We start from the raw sequence: 21,396 nt of genomic DNA on the forward strand, positions 1-21,396 counted from the left end.
CTCAAGGGCAATCTCGCCCTTGAGAAAAACCGAGATCTCGGGCGAGATGGTAAATCTCGAGGGCCCATCTTAGGGGTTTTTAAGGGTCAAGTTGGTATTTAGCCTACTTTAGGTCTTCTAAACACAATGGTGGCCTTAGATTTAGTTGATCTTGAACATTTTTTTTAGGTAGCAGAGATTCTCAGTTTGGAAAGTTAAGACACAAATAAAAGCGAAGGCCCAACACAGATAAGTAAGAAACCTCATCCCTCTGGTTACACACATGAAATTTCAACACTAGTTCAATCATCTTGTGCAAACTGATGGTCAATTCTGTTAGCCAACTGGATTCATCATAATTTCCGCTACAATGACAACTTTAGATGTTGTTTTCCGGTCACTTTTAAAGAACAACAAATCTCATTTTTTGGAGTTTAATATCTACGCTTCCTAACTTTTTTTTTTCTTGGGATGCATATCTGTTTCAGAAGTAGAAAGAGTGTTTCTTCATCCATAGACCATAGCAAAGCTACTATAATTAACATTGGAAGTGAATTCTGATAAAACAATTGTTCAGTGAAGTACAATTGTACAACAACAAGATCAACAGAGAAGCATCAAAGGCAATCATACCTTCGCTACACGATCAATCTCAGACAAAAGCAGTGGCTTACGAGACTCCGGTATTTTGAGGAAAAGAACACGTCTGATTTCTTTATTCCAGAGGACAAAAGTACAATGTAAGAATTAAATAAAAAAATTTGTATGACAATAAAAGCATAAAATATCCAAACTGAAGACACTTTTAAAAAAAAAATTAATAAGAGAAAGAACTCAAAAGGTGAGCTATATAAATATAATCAAACAATCATCATTTTTAAATAAAATGCTAGTAGCACTCAGCAGAGCACTGACAGCACAGAAAGTAAGAGATGCAAACTGACGCACACAGTCCTTACATGGATAAAAATTGGTTGGTCCAGAGGACTTGTGGTTATGCACATTGACATCATTCAAACAAAAACCATCTTCAAATGAGCAAGCTTTGAAAGCTCGTTTCATTTCACTGTTTCGACCAGCTCGAGACATCGTAATTTCACTAAAACCTGGTAAAATGTTTTGGTTGATGGTTTTAGTGGGTTTTAAGGTAGATTTTGACCTGGTTTTTGGTGGACAACATATATTAAGGCCAATAAACACATTTGCAAGGTTATCTAGTAACACATAATACAAATTGAACTTCTTGATTCGCACATGCTTGGTTGTAAGTGGACAAAACTAGATGTTGTATTTTCACAAATCTTAATATGATTGAAATATAAATTGACATAAATGATAAGGAATTTTCAATTGATAATCAAGAAAACGTTGAAACTTGATTAAAATGTGCATGACAAACACATAAGGCATAAGTAGAACATCCCAAAAGTAGTCATATCTTAATTACAATTAACAAATTACAAAACACCAACTCATAAGTCATTACTCATAACAAATACAGAACCAAACAAAATCCTCAAGGCCTAAGCTAATACAAGCTGCTATGTCAGTCTCTTGCTCCACCTAACTATAAGTCTGTTGGATCCGTTGTGCATTGCGCTCTTACATCCCATTACATGACTCTGAAATATACTGAACATAACCAGACACCAGCTCCATGCTTATTGCATCATCAGCAGAGTGACCCATCCACGTCAAGCACACGTTTGTTGGCAACGATTTCGAGTTTCCCTTTTGTTTCAACAAGAACAGAGTCAAAATGGTTTTAAATCAAAAAATGGAACCGCAATGGGAGCTTATGTCTATTGCACATGAAATTCTGACGAGACACTAGCTCCATGTGTATTGCATCCATCATCAGCAGAGAAACCCATCTACATCAAGCACATGTTTGCTGGCAACGGTTTCGAGTTTCCCCTTGGTTTGAGCAAGAACAGAGTCAAAATGGTTGAAAATCACAAACTGGAACCACAATGGGAGCTTCTGTCTCTTGCATGTGAAATTCTGATGAGCTTATGAATACACTATGTAGCAATTACAAAGAACCCACGAAATTCTTGAAATTTCACCAGGGTTTCACCGAAATTTTGAAATTTCACCGAAATACCAATGTTGAAATCTCGCGAAATTTTAATACGCGAGATTTCATACCATGCAAATAAGAATTTAAGTACAAAATAACATGTAAAGGAACCTCTTCTGTGCCTGAACAGAAGAAATAAATCCAGAACACAATGCCACTGACAAACAGAGTATCGTATGCCCGAACGTTTGGCAGGTCAAGATCAGAGGAGGCCAAAAGAGGACCTGAACCACAGTGGAAAAATCTTTCGTCTAACATGACTACAAATTGTCCATCACCTGAAATATGGAATTCTGAAAGGGAAGGATTGATCTCCTGCAAAAGAGATATCTGAACCTACCCAAAACTAAAACCCAAGTAATCCTGTTAGAATACAATAGAAGGGCAATAGGGAAGAAAAAGTAGGTCTCGAGATTGGTGCCTGGTGCTAATCCTAAGAAGGGTTCTGTCAGCCGTTTTCGGTCTTTTTTTATTCCTTTTGGTCTCTAACTCTTGTGACTGATTTCCTAATTTTACTGAGTGGAATTCGCGGCTTTTAAAATTCACATGAAACCTTTTACAGTTGATGTGAATTCTCTGCTTTCTCCTTCTCTGTTTCTTCTAGTTTCAGTCTATGTTTACAAAACCCCAACCCCCGGACCTGCTATATGATCCCCACCAACACATCTTTCTTAACTGCAACTTCACTTATTTCAAGGTCTTTGATCTGAGGAGCTTGATCACCATACTACTGAAACTTCAAAACATGGATTTGCCCCCATTACCCACCTCAAGCATGAAACCATATGTAAAAACTTGCCATTGCACATGATCCCCTTCAAAAAATTGGTACAAATGGATTAGACACGATAGGATTTTTCAAGCAGTTCATCTCACGGTTTCTTTAGGCTGATTTACCCTTTATCACAAACTAGAAACTACTTCACCCAAAGAGAACTAATGTCCTGCGCAAGGCCTAAGCCCAAAACATCTCACCTCTGAAAAGACACCTGAACACTAAGTAAACAGACAGGGGGAAGAAAAAAAAAGTTGGGAAATTTCACAGAACATTGAACCATGGAAATATACAGCTTGCTAGACTGAAAAATGTTGTATGCTGCCCATCACAATGTAATTCAAGTGGATACTACTTAGTCAAGTAGAACAGCCAGCTTAAGAGCTACTAGCTGGGAGAGAGTAGCTTATGGGGTGAAATCATTGAGATGGAGAAATATGGCTTTTGCTCATGGGATGGGGATGCCACCAATCAAACCTAGGTGGGCATGTAAAGGTCTTCCCCTAAAGTTAAGCAGGATCTAAATGGGATTGGGATATATTCAAGTTCTTGATATTAGGGTTTGGAGGAAACTCTAATTTCATAAGTCAGGAATTGGAGTTTAGGATAATTGTAGTTGTCCGTAACTTCACTTAAGAGTTTGGGACAGATCTAATGGCTTTAAATGGGGTAGATTAAAGTTTGAATTTGGGTTTTTCAGAGAATCAGGATAACCAAGAAAAGTGATTGGATGGTCAAGAAACTGCAGAATGGGGCTAAGAATAAGTGGTCCAGCAGGCTTACCTTACTGCCAAATTCATAGTTGTCAAGGCATCACCTAGGCGCCCTGGCTCCTTTTTTTTCTCAAGGAGACCTGAGGCCGCCTTGCTTGGTATTTGTTGTACTCTATTGCCTTGCCTTGCCTCGCCTCGTCGCCTTAACAACTGTGCTGCTGATATAACCTTTAGTGTATCAACTTATGTGATGAATGAAGAGTGCCCTTAGGTCACAACAGACCTTGGATATGAGTCACTGAGAAGGCAAGAATCCTAGCCACAACTTGGATATAACTCATCAAGTCTTGCTCCAAGTCTCAGCCCAAATATGACTCACAGACCAGTCCCACAAATGAGAGAAGAAAACAACAGCAACAGCTCTTTGCAACCAGCAAGAAAATTCTTAATTAGAGTCCTATACCATTCTTCCCACAATGAATCCTGTGGTATGAATGCGGCCCTAACCAGCCTCACAAAATAAGTCCTAATGGAACATTGGGACCTAAAGAAATAAAAACAGATTAGGACTAATGTATGCAAGCTTGAACAAAAAGATCGTATTTACTAGTTAAATAAGACCAGAAAGACCTAAATCCTGCAACTTAAACTGAACTAGAAATTAAACAAACAATGGTTAAATTAAATCTTTCCAAGAAAAAAGAAACATAAATAAAATTAAGGTGTATTTTTGTTATTCAACTCATGCATCCCTGTTTTAAGTCCCCATTAAGTTGACCGATTACATTGAAAACCCATGGAATAAAGGCCCAATACCTATATGGCCCAAACCCTACACCTATATTTAGGAAAAAGAGCCCAATGGTCTCAATTTAGTGCTGGACCTGCATCACCAACAAGGTGACAATAATTGTCCACTTGATCTAGGCGATGCCTTGACAACTATTCTAGGCATACTTTAAATTGACCCAAAAAGGTTACATATTATATCATATCATACTTCATAGCACCATAAAAGTATAAACTTAGGATTACATCCTCAATAATTACATCTTTTAAGAGGGTTCCCTCACAAGATTCACATCTCTTCATTACTAGACTAAAATACTGCAACATGCCCTCAGCAGATAGATCTTCCCTCAAAAGTCCCAATTTTCCAAAATAACCCTACCTATTATCATCAGTTACATCTCTGAACACAACTCCCTCTTAAGAGCAATGAATACCTCCACCTGTTCTTAGTAGGTTCTCTCAAGAGGTACATCGATTACCCAAAAGAAAAAGGTACATCTCTTCAACTAACACCATTTTACCTCAAACCTTATGCCACCTGACAAATTACCACCTCCCTTATTTCTCTCCTATTAATATTATTTACAATCAAAAAATTTCTCATTGGAATGAAACCACCTGCCTTTAGGGGTTTGGATTTGGGAAGAGAGAGATCTGGGGCGAGAGAAGGGGTATAAGATCCAATAATTGCAATGAAACCACCAACCTTTTTGCTCCTCCTTGTCATCAAATGTGTATATAAGATCCTTCAACTGTGCACCTCGCATATGTACAAACCTCACACAAAGTACGAAGCTAATGACATCCATGAGATTGGATTTCCAGCGCCACTGGGGCCAATAATTGCAGTGAAATCATAAAACGAACCAATGATTTGGTGACCTTTGTAAGACTTAATATTCCAAGCTCCAGACAGACTATTTTCCCTGGTGAAAGTAGGGATGGCAATCTTCGCAAAACCCAACCTCAACCTCTAGTAGAGTTTTCTATTCAAAACCATAAGATGATTTAAGCAGCGAGTGTCCCTAAAAGAAAACTGATACCATATGTAGGGTTTCCAAAATTTTTTCTCTTTAATCCACTTTTGTTTGAATCCTTTCAACACGCGATCTCTCTCTCCAAGAGGGTGGTATCCGGCGGTGGTGGGTGGTTTTCGGAAAGTTGCAGGAAGAAGATGGGTGAAGGGGGACCACCTAAGGGTTGGGCATGTGAAGTAGTTTAGTAAATTGATATTAAGAGTGTATTTTGGTCATTATATTTTGGGACTTAACGAGACTAAATGAATCTGTTATGTGTGAGTAACTTGTAATATTTAGGAGAGTCACAATTAATTTTTGGCACTTAAAGGAAGGCACCTTCAGTTTCACCCCCACTTAAGGGAGTTACAAGTAAAAACCTCTTTAATTAATAATTTCCACTCTTTTACCCCTGGAAAAAAAATCCGCTCTCTTAAATTTCAATTATATTTTCCTCCCTGGTGAAAAAACACAATTCACGTTCTTAATCCCTTAAATTAATAATGAAACAAGAAAAAAACCAGAAAGCAAACAATCAAAATAAATTCACACTTTCAAAGGAACATCCCTCAGAACTTGGGGTGGGGGGGGAACCCCTATTTCCACTCAATAACTACCCTGAGTTCATTTTGAATATTCAACCAAAACTATAAAACAATTTTCAACCAAATAAAAAACCCAAATTCCTCACGTTTCATCTCCATTCTCCATCACTCTCTCACCATCAAGACTTTAACACAATAAAAAACCCAAGTACAAAGCCTCTTTTAAAAAGAAGAGAAAAATTATACTTTTGGTAAAAGAAAAAAACTTGTACTTACAAAGCATATTAAAGCCTACATTTTTTTGTGGGTGAAGAAGAAAAGCCTACTCGCTACCAGGGGGAAAAATTATACAAACATGTTACTAAACAATTACCACATCAATGAATAAAACATTTATATATTTTATATACAAAAAGGGATAACTTATCCTTCGCTCTTAATCTCTTCTCCTCCTAAAATAAAACATTTATATATTTGAACTATTCCAAAAAATAACAAAAACAACATGCATATGCACGTGAAAGTTTGCTAGTAACTCTTTAAAAATCAAACCACAACATAGAATAAATTATATTTAGTACCAAATATTATTGGGTCTGCTCTTTGAGCATCTTCTAAATCAACCAAAGAGCGAAAGATAGACACGCGGGGGGTGGGGGGGAGCGAGAGCGACAAAGACAATTGAAATTTTACACCCCTAACTACCCAACAAAATTTCTTGTTCTCCACAGTTCTATCAGCATAAAGAATATCATAATCACAAAGTCTAGCTTCTACTACAAGACATCCCAAAAAAATGATTAGACATGTGACGAAGTAAAGAAAACCATCAAATCCTTTATCACGAACTCTAAAATCATAGAAAGGAATAAGATGCAGATTATCTCCATTGGAAGTAGGAATTAGAACTGCAACTTATACAATGTACCTGGAATAATAGCACAGGTAAAACTGATAACCTGACTAGCAAGAGCCAAATGCTTAGAAGTAATAGACTTCAAACCAGACACCTGCAATGCCACATGAAAAAAGTCAAGCGGAGCAAAAGCTATTACTTGATAACATCAAAAGCAGCAATAAGGAGCACAAGAAACAAGCACAAGCTAAAATCCTGAAACTATATAGCAGAATATTACAATGTAACACAAACTAATTACTATAAGAGCAATTATGAAGCACCAAAATCATCATCTACTATTAAAAAAGCAACCCAATAGTGGAATCTATTCAGAATAATTAGGCTAAATGCCTAAGCATAATAGGATAAGAATAAGGATGCCACTACCGGATTAACCATTAAAATCAATTGAATAACTATTCTGAAACTGACAAAAATAACTATGTCACAGGCATCTGAAATGTGCTTGGGCAGAGTATGCAGGTGTTTAAAGGCCACATCCACCTAAGCAGTATTAGAGATTAGGGTAGCCAGGATCCACCAGCTACATATGGGTAAATGCACACTCCTCATATGACATTCATTTATGATATCAAATTAGCTGGTTAATGAATCTGTCTGTTGGGAGGAAGACAAAAAAGTCCCCCTCAATCTAGCACTAACATTAGGATTGAGAGGGAGGGATTTGCACATGGGCTCCGCTCCTATTTCGTATTGGAGTCTTGAGTTCCTTCATTTATTTATTTTCTGTCTTGCTTTTATTTCCTATTTTCAGTTCTACATTGGTTTTCTATCCCTACTCAAACTAGGATTTGGTCAAACTATAAACTATAAATTCCCCATCAGTAGCTATCAATAACCAAACTTTCTCTGAGCAATAATCTCTTAAGCTCACAACCGTAGTTGTCACAGCGACGAGGCAATACAATGCGGTTTAGGCTAGTTGAGGCGATGAGTCAATGAGGCGCCCTCCGAGGCGCTTTTAAGGCGGTTGAGGCGTTTTAAGTGAAATTTATAGTGTACATCTCATTTAGCCTAACTCAAGTCATCCAACATACTACAAACCACACATAGTAGGTCCTAAATAAAAAGTCGCAGGAAGACCAAGAGAAGAAGTCGCCTGTCGCTGGCCACTGCTTGCCGGAGTGTCGTCGTGGGAATCGAAGAGAAGAAGAGAGGAAAAGAGAAAGAGATTAGGATTAGAGTGAGAGTGAGAGTGTGAAACTTGAGTCAAGAACTTATTCTCTTTTGATTTTGTTTGTTTTTATTTTTTTTATTTTGATCACATATGGTGTCATTATAAATATGCATATAGGTTCAAACAATAGATACTTTACAATCGGAATCTAATAAGTAATTCAATATATGCCTTCAATTTGGCATCTTTCATGTGATTTAAAAAAGGAAAAAAAGCGGATGCCTTAAGGTATAAGGGGTCCGAGGCGCCTAAGGTGACGCCTCCTACCCTAAGGCGGTTGCCTTAATGCCTAAAAATAAGGCGACGCCGATTTGAGGCGCTCCGAAGGCACTCGGACGTCGAGGCAACGCCTTGACAACTATGCTCACAACACTATGTATGCATCCTTCAACCAAAACAAAAAATAATAATAATAATAACCAATGTACAAAATTTGATCGAAACATGCGAAATTTTGCACTTTTGGAACCTCAAAACGAAACTTTGGGTGACCCAAAAAAATCCCAAGTTTCGATTGAAACCGTCGAAACCTGAAACCTAGTTCACCCCAACTGGACCAGCTGGTTCATGAGAAAAAAAAAATTCCCAAATTTCATGGGAAACATGGAAAATTTCATAGAAACCTGAGACTCTTTTTCTGCAAGTTTTATAGTTTTCCCAATTTTTTGATTTTTTTGTTTCTTTTTTGTTTCCTCAAATACCCCCTCCATTAGGACTTCCCAATGCAAATTACGTATTCCCTCAAATTGGTTATCTTAGGCATGTTGATGACCAGACTTATATAGCTGCAATTGTCAATTACCTTAACAACCATAGGCATAAAATGTCATGGGATGTCTATGTTCGTTGGTTGGAGGAGAGGTTGTTACAAGCACACTACTACTCAGCTCACGAGATGGATCTACTGAGGCACTCCTTTTGGCACTAAGTTGTACTTTCCTTTTATAGTCAGTTACTTTGTATTTGATGTTTTGAACTTAGAAGTTATATCTTGAATGTTATGTACTTAAGTAGTTAAGTTTATAGTGTACTTCTCAGACAACTCTACATTGACGTTATGTACATTGGATGACATATCTATACTGATCTTTTTAGCAAAATGCATGTGCCAATGCAAAGGTCACACCCTAAAATACTCCCTAAAACCTGTCGAAACTTGATGTTGAAACTTGCATGAAAAAATCTTAAGTTTCCCTAATATTTTCCAGTTTCCCACCAAGTTTTCGCATTTTCACTTTGTCAAAACTTGAGTTTCCCTCGAATTTTTTTCTATGATAACAACAATAATAGTAATAATATAATAATAGTTCTGAAAATAGTGGGCAAAATAATTTAGAGTTTACAAGGTTGAAAGGGCATGGAATTTAAAAGAAAGAATAATAGGTTCAAAATCTTTCTCTGAAAAAGAGATGGATGGAGGATATTTTGGCGGATTCAACACATATTCCACTTCATTCTGATTTCATTTCACTTCCAATGAAAAATTCTGCAGCTAAGATGAAAGGAAATGACATCATTCAACCAACTCAATCAAATGATATACGGTTCCAGCAAACATGGTAGAAGATCTCGCTCTCGAGAGAGATCTCGCCACCTTGAAAAAGAGAGATCTCGACCATCTCGGTGAGATCTCGGTCGAGATATACAATTTTTTGGCGTCAACTCGGTGGCCCATCTCGGTGGGTTTTAGGGTCTCAATTGGGTTGAAACTTGGTATTTAGCTTATTTAAGGCCTTTTGAACACGTTGGTGGCCTTGGATTTGTCAGAAACAGCCCTATGTATGATTTCTAAGTCTACCCATAGTGTGAAACCGAAATGTAGTAGGATTAGGGTAATGTAATGTTATACAACATGTAATATAGAACCTTTAAAGCATATAAATGAAAAGCATGTATATCAAATGCATCAACTAACTTAAATGTCATCAAAATTCCATCCATATGAGTATCACAATCTCAATTTTCAAGAATAAAATAATTATACAACCATTAGAAGTTCTATATGAGTCATTAAATCATAAATTCATAAGACAAGTAGAGAATGATTGATCTTCCTTGTTGTAGATGTGCTAAGAGTAGTTGCAAGTGAAAATTCAGCCAAAATCCACAAAAAAATGCAAAAATTAAGAGTTCCAGCGAGATCCAGGGCGAGATATGGCGAGATATGGCGAGATATGGCAAGATATAGCGAGATATGGCGAGATATGGCGAGATCTCGAGCGAGATATCCCAACTCGCAGATCTCGACCTCCATCTCGTCTCGCCAATGTGAAAAAACGAGATATCTCGCGAGATCTCGGCGCGAGATCTCGCGAGATCTCCCACCATGCCAGCAAACTCCAATACTTTTAAGCTTCAAACTTCACAAAAAAGTAGAATGGTCAATCCACGCACACATTAAATTGAAAATAACAATATGATGAACAATTCCAGGAACCAACTATTATTGTTGCTTATTCATTTATGCTGCTATAAATCATAAAAACAAACAATACCTGCATGGCACCAGCTCCAAGAACAAGCTGACAAGTTCTCGTGTTGAAGAATTTTAGAAGTTCTACAACACGGTGCACAACTTCAGGTGACAGCGCAGGCAAACAATTGTTCATATCAACATACTCTGACAGCATCTTCAGCAATATCAACCCACTGAGGTAGAAGACAACATTGCTTAGGTTAATTACTTCAGCAAGTCCACCATAAATTCAAGGGAAAAAATTATGAAAGTGGGAATACTAAATGTAAAAAAAGTATTGTGAAATGTCTCATGTCACCATGCCATATTTACATGTAGATTTGATGTCTATAAGTGAATTCTAGTGATAAAGGATCTCAAACCAACCACAACGGTCCCCTCATAGCTTAAGACAAGCATGAGTGAAGTTAAAAAGCGAGTTTGAAGTTCCAAAAAACCACATGAACACCATTTCACAAAAATAAAGCTTTCAAGTCATTTTTAAGGCACTTCACCTAAAGAATAAACAAGGCATAGCATGTCTAGAATGGCAAGAATCACCTCATCACTGGTTAAGGGGTCCTGAAGAATAAACGAGGCATAGCATGTGGCAAGAATATGTAGGGAGCCCAAGCACAAGTTTTGGAGGTCCATTAGGGCAGGTGGTGTCATAAGAGGTAGTTTAATATTTCTCTTTTTTTGTGCAGATCTCTTAAGGGGATTACTCGATCATTATTTTATAGTGTTCGTCATGCTTTCCAGCTAGGTCTCCATAAGTTAGATGGTGCATCAGTGAAACTTATATTACTTGTTGGGCAGATTTCAAACCCAGCATCTCAATTTTACATGAGACAGAGACAATTTGCAAATTGCAGTCAGTTTCAACCGAGAGTTCCAATGCATATAGCTTAAATAATGAGAAACTAGTTGATGAATCAGTATCACACAACCGAACCAAGTGAAAAGGAGATAGCATATGGAATCAGAAGAAAGAGTGAAGATTCATAACTCCGGTGTTTAAAAAAAAGAAAGGGGGAGGCAAAAAGTATCTTACCAATTCACCATATGATAACCAAGACCTTTATATACAAGAGTTTGAGAGGCAGACTTCCCTTGTTCCTTCATGTAACCATCTTCATTTCGAGTAGAAAGAGCCGAAACATCAGTTCTACTCCCTTGTTGTCCACTAGACAATGAAGTGGATTTGACTTGCCCGCCATCATGTACTGAATTCTCAACAGAGTCAGGCTGCTCAACATGCTGTTGAGAATAAGATTCCCCACCATCTACCAAGGGTGGACCACTCATTTTTGAGATTTCTTCAATATAGCTTCCAGCCATATTAACAGAAGCATCAAGCTGGCTTCCATTGATACAAGATTCAGAACAAAGGAGTGAGTCCACAATAGCTTGGAACTCATCAGGTACATCTACCGCAACCCATGTTTCTTGGTCAAGAACTGCCTTAATCTTTGCCATCTACAATAATCAATCAAGCGGTTAAGTAAGGCAAGAATATGTAGTACAACTTAGAAAGAACTAATATACTTCAGCATTGTAAGAGAGACTGACTCTAGACTCGTGCTGGAAATCAACAAAGGCTTTTGACTGTGACTGTAGTGTTCCACGGATGCTATACCCCAACCTTCCGCCAATCTGTTCATGTAAGAGCAATTTAGCATCATAACCACAAACAATAGTATTACAACTCATATACAGTCAGTACCTTCTCAGTAGCACTAATGAAATCTTGAGTGATGTTGTAAATGCTTAAAAACTCCACCAATTTTAACTTAGGGTGCAGAAGAGCACGAACACCAAGGAGTTTTGCCCATCTTCCATGAGCAGCATCACAAGCTGCAAACACAGCTTCTGTGTTTTCTCGCAGCACATCAGCTCTGCATGACAGTTGTATCAGAACCCACAAGCTATTTAAGCATCAACTCTAAGATGAAACACACTGAGGCTGCATCAGAAAACACCGGAAACACCAAAACGGGACGAGATTTTGGACATTGGAAACAACCAAGGATGTGATTCCTAGGATGAATTGAGTTATTATTTTTGCTTCAAGGAAACTATTTTAAAAAATTATTCTAAAATATCAAAAAATAGAAGAGCTACACTGAAAAATCAAATGTTTCTGAAAACAGAAAATAAAATCTGTACATACTCAAATTCCCTTAAGCATCTCAATTGAAGTTGTATCATAGTTAATGAGCCAGGACTTGTTTGCTTTAGCTTGTTATATGTGGCTTACAGTATTGTGCACGGTTATCATGGCATCTAGGTGATGGCCGGCCACCATGGCACCTTAGGAGGGATGCCTAGCCAAAGCCCAGGAGCTACGCCAAGCATCAACCATATGCAAACATACATTTTATAAACAATTTATTAGGAACAAATTTAAATATGATACACTAAAAAACCATAACGGCACAAACGAGAAAGGCTCAAGAGCAGTCACATGTAGAGGTCCCAACACTTGGTTTTTAGGTACAGGTGTCTCAACAAATAGAATTGCTGATCAGATGAAGCGTAAACCCCTCTCCCTGCCAAGAAATGCCTCGACAACTGCGGTCCCCTCCCTCCCTTCCCGTATTTTTTGGAAGTACTAGCTTGAAAGTCAGTCATCTTCCAAAAAGATAATTTCTTAGAAGATCAAAAAATAAAAAATAAAGAAAAAAAGAGAGATCAGTCTGTAGCTCCAAATTAAGTCAGTAGAGAATCCAGATTTGCACCTTACTTATCCAGACTACCACATGTAAACCATTATCAGAAGGAATGAATGCAGCAAGAACAGAAACGGTAAGTGGGAACCCTCTAAACATCTGAAGGAACATCAATTTTTGAGCAAGCAAACTGATCAGAAGAAAAAGATCCCTTATGAAATACCTTGAAGCCCAATCAAATAAGTAAAGAGCTGATGTCAGCAAAATTGTTAGGAAGCATCTCAAGTTATTTTTAATAGTCTTTTCCTTCTTTCCAAAACCCTCCAGAAGATGGAATAAGGAGTAAATTCTATAAAACGAACCCCTTTTGGATCCCCAGGTCATGTCTAGGAAACTCCAAAATATACCCAGAAAATTCTGCCACATCATTAAGGAATGATACAACTGAGAATGAAAAATATGTAAGGTCAAGTTCTCCTACAATGTTTAAATTGAAATGGACAGAATTTGGTGAAATTATGAGTTTTGATGGAGTGCAAAAGAACTAGGAAAGATAAAATAAGGACTGAGCAGATTTTAACTAAACTGGAACTTCCTTCCAATCAATGACATGCCTAAGCCTAAGGTAGTAGCATCATATTCAATGGAGACCAATGGGCACCCCAGTCAAGAATGATGTCCACCTAATTGAAGAGGATAAAGGAGCAAGTGAGGGACAGACATAAAATGATGTTGCGAGGAACAACATGCATAGTCTAGGTTCATACCTGCTATGACCTCAGATAGAGCCTACCAGGCAGCAAGAACCCATGTAGCAGCGCCCATTCAGCTAAGATTCTCCTAACTTGGTGGGCTATGCATTCTTCGTCTAACATTTATCTCTCTTTCTTCCTTTTTCCTTTTTAGCTCCCACCTCTCATTTGTCATTATTCATCTAATCTCCAAACCCTCCTCACTTCCTCAGTCTCATTACCTTTTTCCTTTCTGTATCAATCCATGTAGCTGATTTAATTAAGTTAAGAAAAGGTTGTGTTTCTTGTTGTATGTCAGTTTCAATCTTTCAATGATCACGAAATGGAACCGCATGTGGAAAACAAAGAACACAATATCTTGTCCCAAGTGAGAAAGTAAAACTAATCAAAATTCTTAATTCTTAATTTTCTGCTATTAATTTATTTTTTGAATATTTGTATTTAAAGTATATCATCTAAAAAATAAAAAATATAAAAAAATACTTACGATATGAATGTGATTATCATTTGTTTAACTACATTGAGAGGGCTACAACCCCATGTATTCATATTTTGAATATCATTCTTGCTGTATTTATTTTTAGTTTTTTATTCAAAAAATTGAATAAAATAATTATGAAAATAAAATTTTATTAAAAAATTATCCGTCTTTTTTTTAAAATGATGCTCATATCATGTAGTTTATTTTAAAAATAAAAACATGTCTGTTCGAGCATTTTATATATGTTATCTTAGAACAAAGTGTGTGTTTATTGTTTTATAAATTGTTTTTACATAAAATAATTACGAAAAATAATATTCTATCAAAAATTATCTTCTTTTTTTTTCTTAAATGATGTTCATATTATGTCCTTTATGTTAAAAATACAACCATGTTCAAGAATTGTATATATGTTATCTTAGAACAAAGTGTGTGTTTTGTTATTTTATAAATTGTTTTTACATGTTTTTATTTATCTAAAAATAATTCTAAAATGTTGTAGACTTGTATCTTAAATAGCAACCATGGAAAAAAATTCGATCGAAATGGTCGAAATTTCGACCGCAATGCCTGCAAAATTCCAAATTGAAACGAAATGTAGTAGTAGGCACGAAATGTATCCATATCGTTTCGTATCGACCAAAATATTGGTCGATACGAGTCGATATTTCGGCCCGATACCATATCGGGCCGAAATGATACCTGCGTATGCTTTAAAGTATCCAAATCGACCCAGTTTTCGGGGTCAAGGGCATCCATGCCACCTAGACATAGTTTTCATGGAAGTGAGAGGACAGAAAGGAGGAAGACTGCACATTATGATGCCACATTTGACCAAGACCCCTCCCTCTTCAAGCATCAAGACACCTATCAAAGAAGCATTCCATATATGTTTGCTAGAGGTAGAGAAGGCACTAGTGAGGAGGAAGCAAGATTGGCGATCAGCAAATTAATGCTCTACGACAACATTGCAGCCAATGTAGCCAAAACACCATACTATTAGGGGATGATCAATGTAGTTGCTAGGGCAGGTGTAGGGTTTAAAGGCCCCAACAGCTGGGGAAGTAATGAATAAATATTTACCAAAGGTGAAGTAGGAGGTGGAGGAATATACATTGGTCCATTAAAGGAAAGATGGACAACATATGGTGTTATTGTGATGGTTGATGGATGGACTAGTCCTACTAGACAGTCCATCATTAATTTTATGTTGAGCTGCAATGGAAAGACATCCTTCCTTAAGTCAGTCGATGCCTCAGATAAAATCAAAGATGTTGACTACCTTTACAAGCTTCTTAGGCAGGTGGTTCTCGAGGTAGGGCCAAGCAATGTTGTCCAAATTGTCACAGATAACGATGCTAACTTCGAAAAAGCTGGTGAAATGTTGATGAAGAAGAAGAGTAGCAGGATCAACCTCTTTTGGAAACCATGTGCAGCACACTCGATTGATCTTATGTTGAAGGACTTGGGGAAGAGAAAGTCAATCACTTGTTGTGGTGACAAGCTAGAAGGGTTAGTAATTTTATTTATAACCATGGTTATGTGCTGAAGATGATAAGGAACCGCTGTAAGGGTGATCTAGTCAAACATGGATTGACTAGATTTGCCACCAATTATGTAGCTCTGAAAAGATTCCAAAAGAAAGTGGTGGGTCTATGGCACATGTTTGCAAGTGAGGAGTGGTTTAATTGGCATGGATCTAGCCATCCTGATGCATTAGTAGTCCAACAAACCATTGTTTATGATTCCTTTTGGAGGCAGCTGAATAAGACAGTGGACATTTTAGACCCTATTGTTTTTGTTTTAAGGATGGTGGATTCGAAGAAGAACCCCACAATGCCCCACATATATGCTGCCCTCTAGAAAATGAAAGAGTTGGTTAGAGTTGCTGCCCCTGGCTCCTTCAAATCCTACGAGAGGATCATCGATGATAGATGGGAGACGCACTTGATGCATCCTTTGCACTTGGCTAGTGAGTCACTTTTAAGTCTTTAAGTTTCTGTTGTCTACTTTAATTTACATTGTTAATTTGTTATAAGTTATAAGTTATAAATTATAATTTATAAACAAGTAAACAACCAAATCACTAACCAAATTTTTTATTTCCACAATCAAGCTTACTACCTCAACCCAAAGTACCATTAAAAGAATGATTTGGGGCTTAATGTAAGGTTGATGAATGCGGTGCAAGACATGGTGGAGAAGTTTGTGTCAAATCCCATCATGCAGGGGACAATTAATGGAGAGGTGAGAACTTATTCAACTATTTCTTCAACTTCTTGCATTAGTGCATATACAGTAGTAAAAGTACAATAATTGAACAATTAGTGAATAAATCAGTGAGTTCAGGGATGCCTCTAGGAGTTTTGGAAAGCCTTCTGTGGTTGCAACGAGGCAAAAAAATGATCTTGGTAAATAGTCCATTATTATAACTTTGTAAATAATAACTAATAAGTTATATAAGTATTAAGACTTACTTCCCTAATGCCTTCCTATATTTGGTAATGCAGCTGACTGGTGGGTGCTATAGGAACTAGTTCGCCAAATCTCAGGGACATAGCAATTAAAGTACTCTCATAGTCTTGCTCATCCTCTGATTGTGAGAGGAACTGAAGCACCTCTCGCTCATTCATAGTAAAGTACAGAACAGATTGGGGAGTAAGAGGCTCGAGGACTTAGTGTATGTGCATTATAACAGAGATTGAGGGTAGGGCATATACAAGATGATATAGACGACGAAAATCGAAAATCGATTGAGTTGACTAATATATTCCACGAGCCCCCCGCAGAGGATGAGGAAGATGATGTTATATATCAATGGGTTAGGGATCAAGGTGGCCCAGTGCTGGATGGGCCAGGAGGGAGGCCGGATCCTACCATTGTTGCTGCCATGGGCCCAGATGTTGTGGCTGACCACATGTCTTCTGATGAGGGTCAAGCTGCTGTAGCAGCATCAGTAGGACCAAGTGTATCATTTGTGGAGCCACCTGGTCGACTTGAAACAACTGCAGTGATGTCTAGTAGTGGGAGTTCAGATGATGCCAATGATACCGGAGGGCCAAGTGGCCCAAGTCAGCCATCGAGTCATGAAGGTAGTCAGGCTGCTGGTGGTGTTGCTGGTGGAAGTCAGGGTCAACAAAGGGAGTCACCTCCACTAGGTCTGAGTCATCCGATACATACAAGCCATAGTTCCCCTATCTCTCGGACTAATACTAGGAGTAGGAAGAGCAGATCAAACAAGGGGCAAACGAATGATGATGCGAGCATACAGGATCTTGAATTGAACATGGGAAGCATGAGCCCAGATCATGGTCACAATGGTTCACAACAACAAAGTTTGGCCAGTTGGCAGTCATCGGGGTACCTATACGGGGATCAAAGCACCGAGTCAGATTACACTTGGTATTCTTCTTATGGAGATCATGCTATTCCTCAAGACCCTGCACCTAGAGAGTACACATATAGGAGTGAAGGTGGGCTGTTGACTGATTGGTTTAGAAACCCCTACCCATATATTCAACAGCAACACGAACAACAAGAGCAACAATGGCTCTTTCACCCACCCACGATTGATGGTTACCCCAGAATGTTATTCCTCCAATATTCTGACATGGAGACATATCGGTTCCACATAAACCGATATGTGACATAGTACAGTGATGAGTTGACTTGGGAGTCATACATGGCCACCGTTCAAAACTAGTTGATGCAGAATGCTAAGTGATACTCTTGTTGTCTTGTAGTTTTGTACTCTTGTGATTGTGAACTTATGGATTATGATTTATGACTTACTAAAAGTCTAATACTTCTTATGGTTGTAAAATTTTGAAGACATTCAAGTTCTTTGATAGTTTGATGTGTAATGTACTTGATACTTGATAGTTGATAACTTGAATTACTTGATATCTCTACATTACATGTTGTCTAACCTTGCATTTCATAGCATTTCAATTTACACATAGGGTCGACTTAGAAGACATACTTAGGGTTATTTTCTCACAAATATAAAGCCACCAGTGTGTTCAAAAGGCCTTAAATAGACTAAATACCAAGTTTCAGCCCAACCGGGGCCCTAAAACCCACCGAGATGAGCCACCGAGTTTATGCCAGAAAATTTGTATATCTCGACCAAGATCTCACCATCTCAGTCGAGATCTCAATTTTTTTAGCTCGAGAGCGAGATCTCCCACCATGTATACATATGTGTGTGCGTGTGTGTGTGGCACACCTAGGCAAGAGCCTTATCATTCCCCCCCCCCAATGCCTCGGGTCCCCATGACAACCCCACACACAGAGCAGAAGTAATTAAAAAAACAAAAGAAAAAATACCTGAAATTTCTTGACATATTTGACGGACTTGAAGCATCATTTAACTTTCCCTGAAATGAGACCTTAGAAGCAGTCTTCTGAAGAGAATATGGCACCGGAGAACTAAGCAGACCATCAGTATCTTGCGCTATTTCTGCAGCTACTGCACCACGTGCAACAGCTGCAGCAACAGATTCTGCAGCAAAGTAGTCATCCAGGTTGCTCATAATCCACTCAATGGCTTTTTTCACTTCTGCAGCCCGTAATAAACGTGCCTGCAATCACTAAAGGAAGAGAATTACATTACGTCATACTTAAGATGGTAGTGAAGATGCACTAGTAAAAATTCAGATGGAATTAGTACCATGGAATACATTGGTAACCAGAGAAAAGCACTGAATAGGAGACATTTTCCAAAGGTTTAAAATTTGTTAAGCCAAGTAATACTTATCATCAAAATCCAAACATTATTTTATCATATTGTATTTCAACAGTTGGTATACGTTTGACAAAATTTAAATATTCTTTAAAAAAACAAATGCTTTGACATTCCCAATTTATTGACTAAATTGATCACCCCACACTACTGCAACACTAGTGGATTTTTATAAGCAATTCAAGTCAACTTATTTTGTTCTTCCCCTTGTCCTTTTAGAAAAATCAGTTTATATCACATAATAACATTTCAAATATATATATGATATTGTTGTAAGACTTTCTACCAAAAAAAAAAGATATTGTTGTAAGACAAATTTAGTAGTAAATCCATATTTGGGGTTTCCTTGTGTAGGGTAGATTTGCTAGGATCCTTTATTGTCTTTTATTTTCTTGTAATATTCCCAAACTAGGAAGATACGATTTGCTTTGTATATGGTAGGTTATGACCATAAATAAAGTTCTTGTTGTGTCCTTTAGACACAAGTCAGGATTTCTCCAACTCTTCCAACATGGTATCAAAACCAACTTTAATCCATCACTGAGCACCATCCTCTTTCTCATCTTCCCTCTCAATCACAGAGCACAGAAGAAAAAGGAAATAAAATCCTCTACAAAGAAAAGAAAAGAAAGGATGAAAAAAATCATTGCAGAGAACTCTGCTACTTCTTCTTCTTCTCTGCTTCTCGCCAACCACCTGCAGCATCACTGATAACCAGAAGCACCACCATTTTCTCCTCTCCCATCACTATCCACCTACAACCCATTGCCATGACATCTGCAGCCATTACCGTCACACACGCATTGCAGAAACCAGACCATTCCACCACCTGCAACTCCAATCACACAAACCAGACCAATCACGCCTCATCTCATTCTTCTTCTTCCATCGCCTGCAACCACTTGCAGCCATCCACCATCGCAACCTGAAAACATCAAGTTTTTGTTTCCTTTTTTGAATCACAATGGCCTCCACATCCAGGAGAGGGGGGGAAAAGAAGGAAAAAGAAGGGGGGGGGGGGGGGGAAAACCTGCGATAGAAAAACCTGAAAACCAGAAATCTGAGATCCATCGCCTCTTCCTCCATCACCCAACCCATTGCCTCTTCAACCTGCAACCTAACCGATCGCCTTCTTCCTCCATCTAGAACCATTGAACTCCAGGACAATCAAACCCATAAAAAACCCAACCAGTTCCCTCGCTTCATTTTCTCTCCATCGAACTGAACTAGATAGGTTCTAGAAGCATCCATGTGCCATAATTTTTTTTTTTTTAAATTGTTCCAAATTTTTTCTGAGTATTTTTCCCCTACTACAAAATTTATTCCTTAGTCTGTAACATTTTTTGGTTCTTGCAATGGCTAATCCAGCTACCCCCGCCTCTTCTGGTATATATGGTATTGACAGTCCTCCTGCTTCATCTATTTTTTGGGACCATAACTCTTCTCCTTTCTAGTTGACCACTAAGATTAATGCGACTAAATACCTTCTTTGATCTCTTTTTTTTTTTCTTTTTTTCTTTTTTCTCTTGAGGTTGGTGCTCGTGGTCTTACTAGCCATCTTCATGGAACTTGTACCAAGCCTTCTTCACCTGTTACGGATCAAGATAAGTGGGAGACAGATGAATGTTTGGTTACGGTATTTCTTCTCCATTCCATTGAACCAAGTATTGCAAAGAGTTACCTTCTCTTCTTGATCTGCCACGACTTAGAGTTGCCAAGGAACTGTATTCCAAGATTGGGAATGATGATGCTCAGTGCTTTGAAATTAGAAAGAAAATTAATAGTTACAACAAAAGAAGCTTACGCTATCTCAATACTACAACACTTTTCAAGGCTATTATTAGACCCTTGACTTTTATACCTGTTTTATTCCATCCTGTGCTGCAGATGTTGCAGCTTATCAAAAGTGGGAAGACAATGTCAAAGCGTATAACTTTCTAGCAAGGCTGAATATTGAGTATGATCAGGTTCGAGCATAGATTCTTTCCAAGGAACCTTTTCCTTCTTTAGAGCAAGCCTATGATATGGTTGACATTGAGGATAGTCAAATGACAACTATGGTACACTCTCAGACATCCAACAAGTTTGCATTAGTGGCTGGTTCTAGCGATTCTCGCAGTCCAGTGAAGTGTAAGTACAGTGGAAAAGAACGTCATACAAAACACACATTTAGGTAGTTGTTTGGACAACCCAAAAATTCGGGGGGGGGGGGCGTAGGAATGGAAATCGGGTCAGCAATCAAGCATCTGCAAACCAAGCTAGTTCTGAGTTCTCCAGCACCACTTTCCTCATA

The 21,396-nt window shown here is 38.0% G+C and overlaps 1 protein-coding gene across 2 annotated transcripts in view; it reads right to left on the reverse strand.

The window, feature by feature from the left end:
- The window catches only part of VPS54, a 96,397-nt gene that overhangs the window by 32,747 nt on the left and 42,254 nt on the right, over window positions 1-21,396 (reverse strand). For both annotated transcript variants that reach the window (XM_089139669.1, XM_089139668.1), the window contains exons 8-14: window positions 18,689-18,942; window positions 12,181-12,352; window positions 12,027-12,110; window positions 11,509-11,933; window positions 10,495-10,648; window positions 6,832-6,913; window positions 613-692 (exon numbers count right to left, since the gene is read on the reverse strand). In XM_089139669.1, coding sequence (XP_088995795.1) covers window positions 613-692; window positions 6,832-6,913; window positions 10,495-10,648; window positions 11,509-11,933; window positions 12,027-12,110; window positions 12,181-12,352; window positions 18,689-18,942 — 1,251 coding nt within the window. The remainder of the gene's footprint in view (window positions 1-612; window positions 693-6,831; window positions 6,914-10,494; window positions 10,649-11,508; window positions 11,934-12,026; window positions 12,111-12,180; window positions 12,353-18,688; window positions 18,943-21,396) is intronic.

The sequence above is a fragment of the Hakea prostrata genome, chromosome 11 (assembly GCF_041222555.1).
Source record: "Hakea prostrata isolate BN-2017 chromosome 11, UWA_Hpros_2, whole genome shotgun sequence".
Taxonomy (NCBI): Eukaryota; Viridiplantae; Streptophyta; class Magnoliopsida; order Proteales; family Proteaceae; genus Hakea; species Hakea prostrata.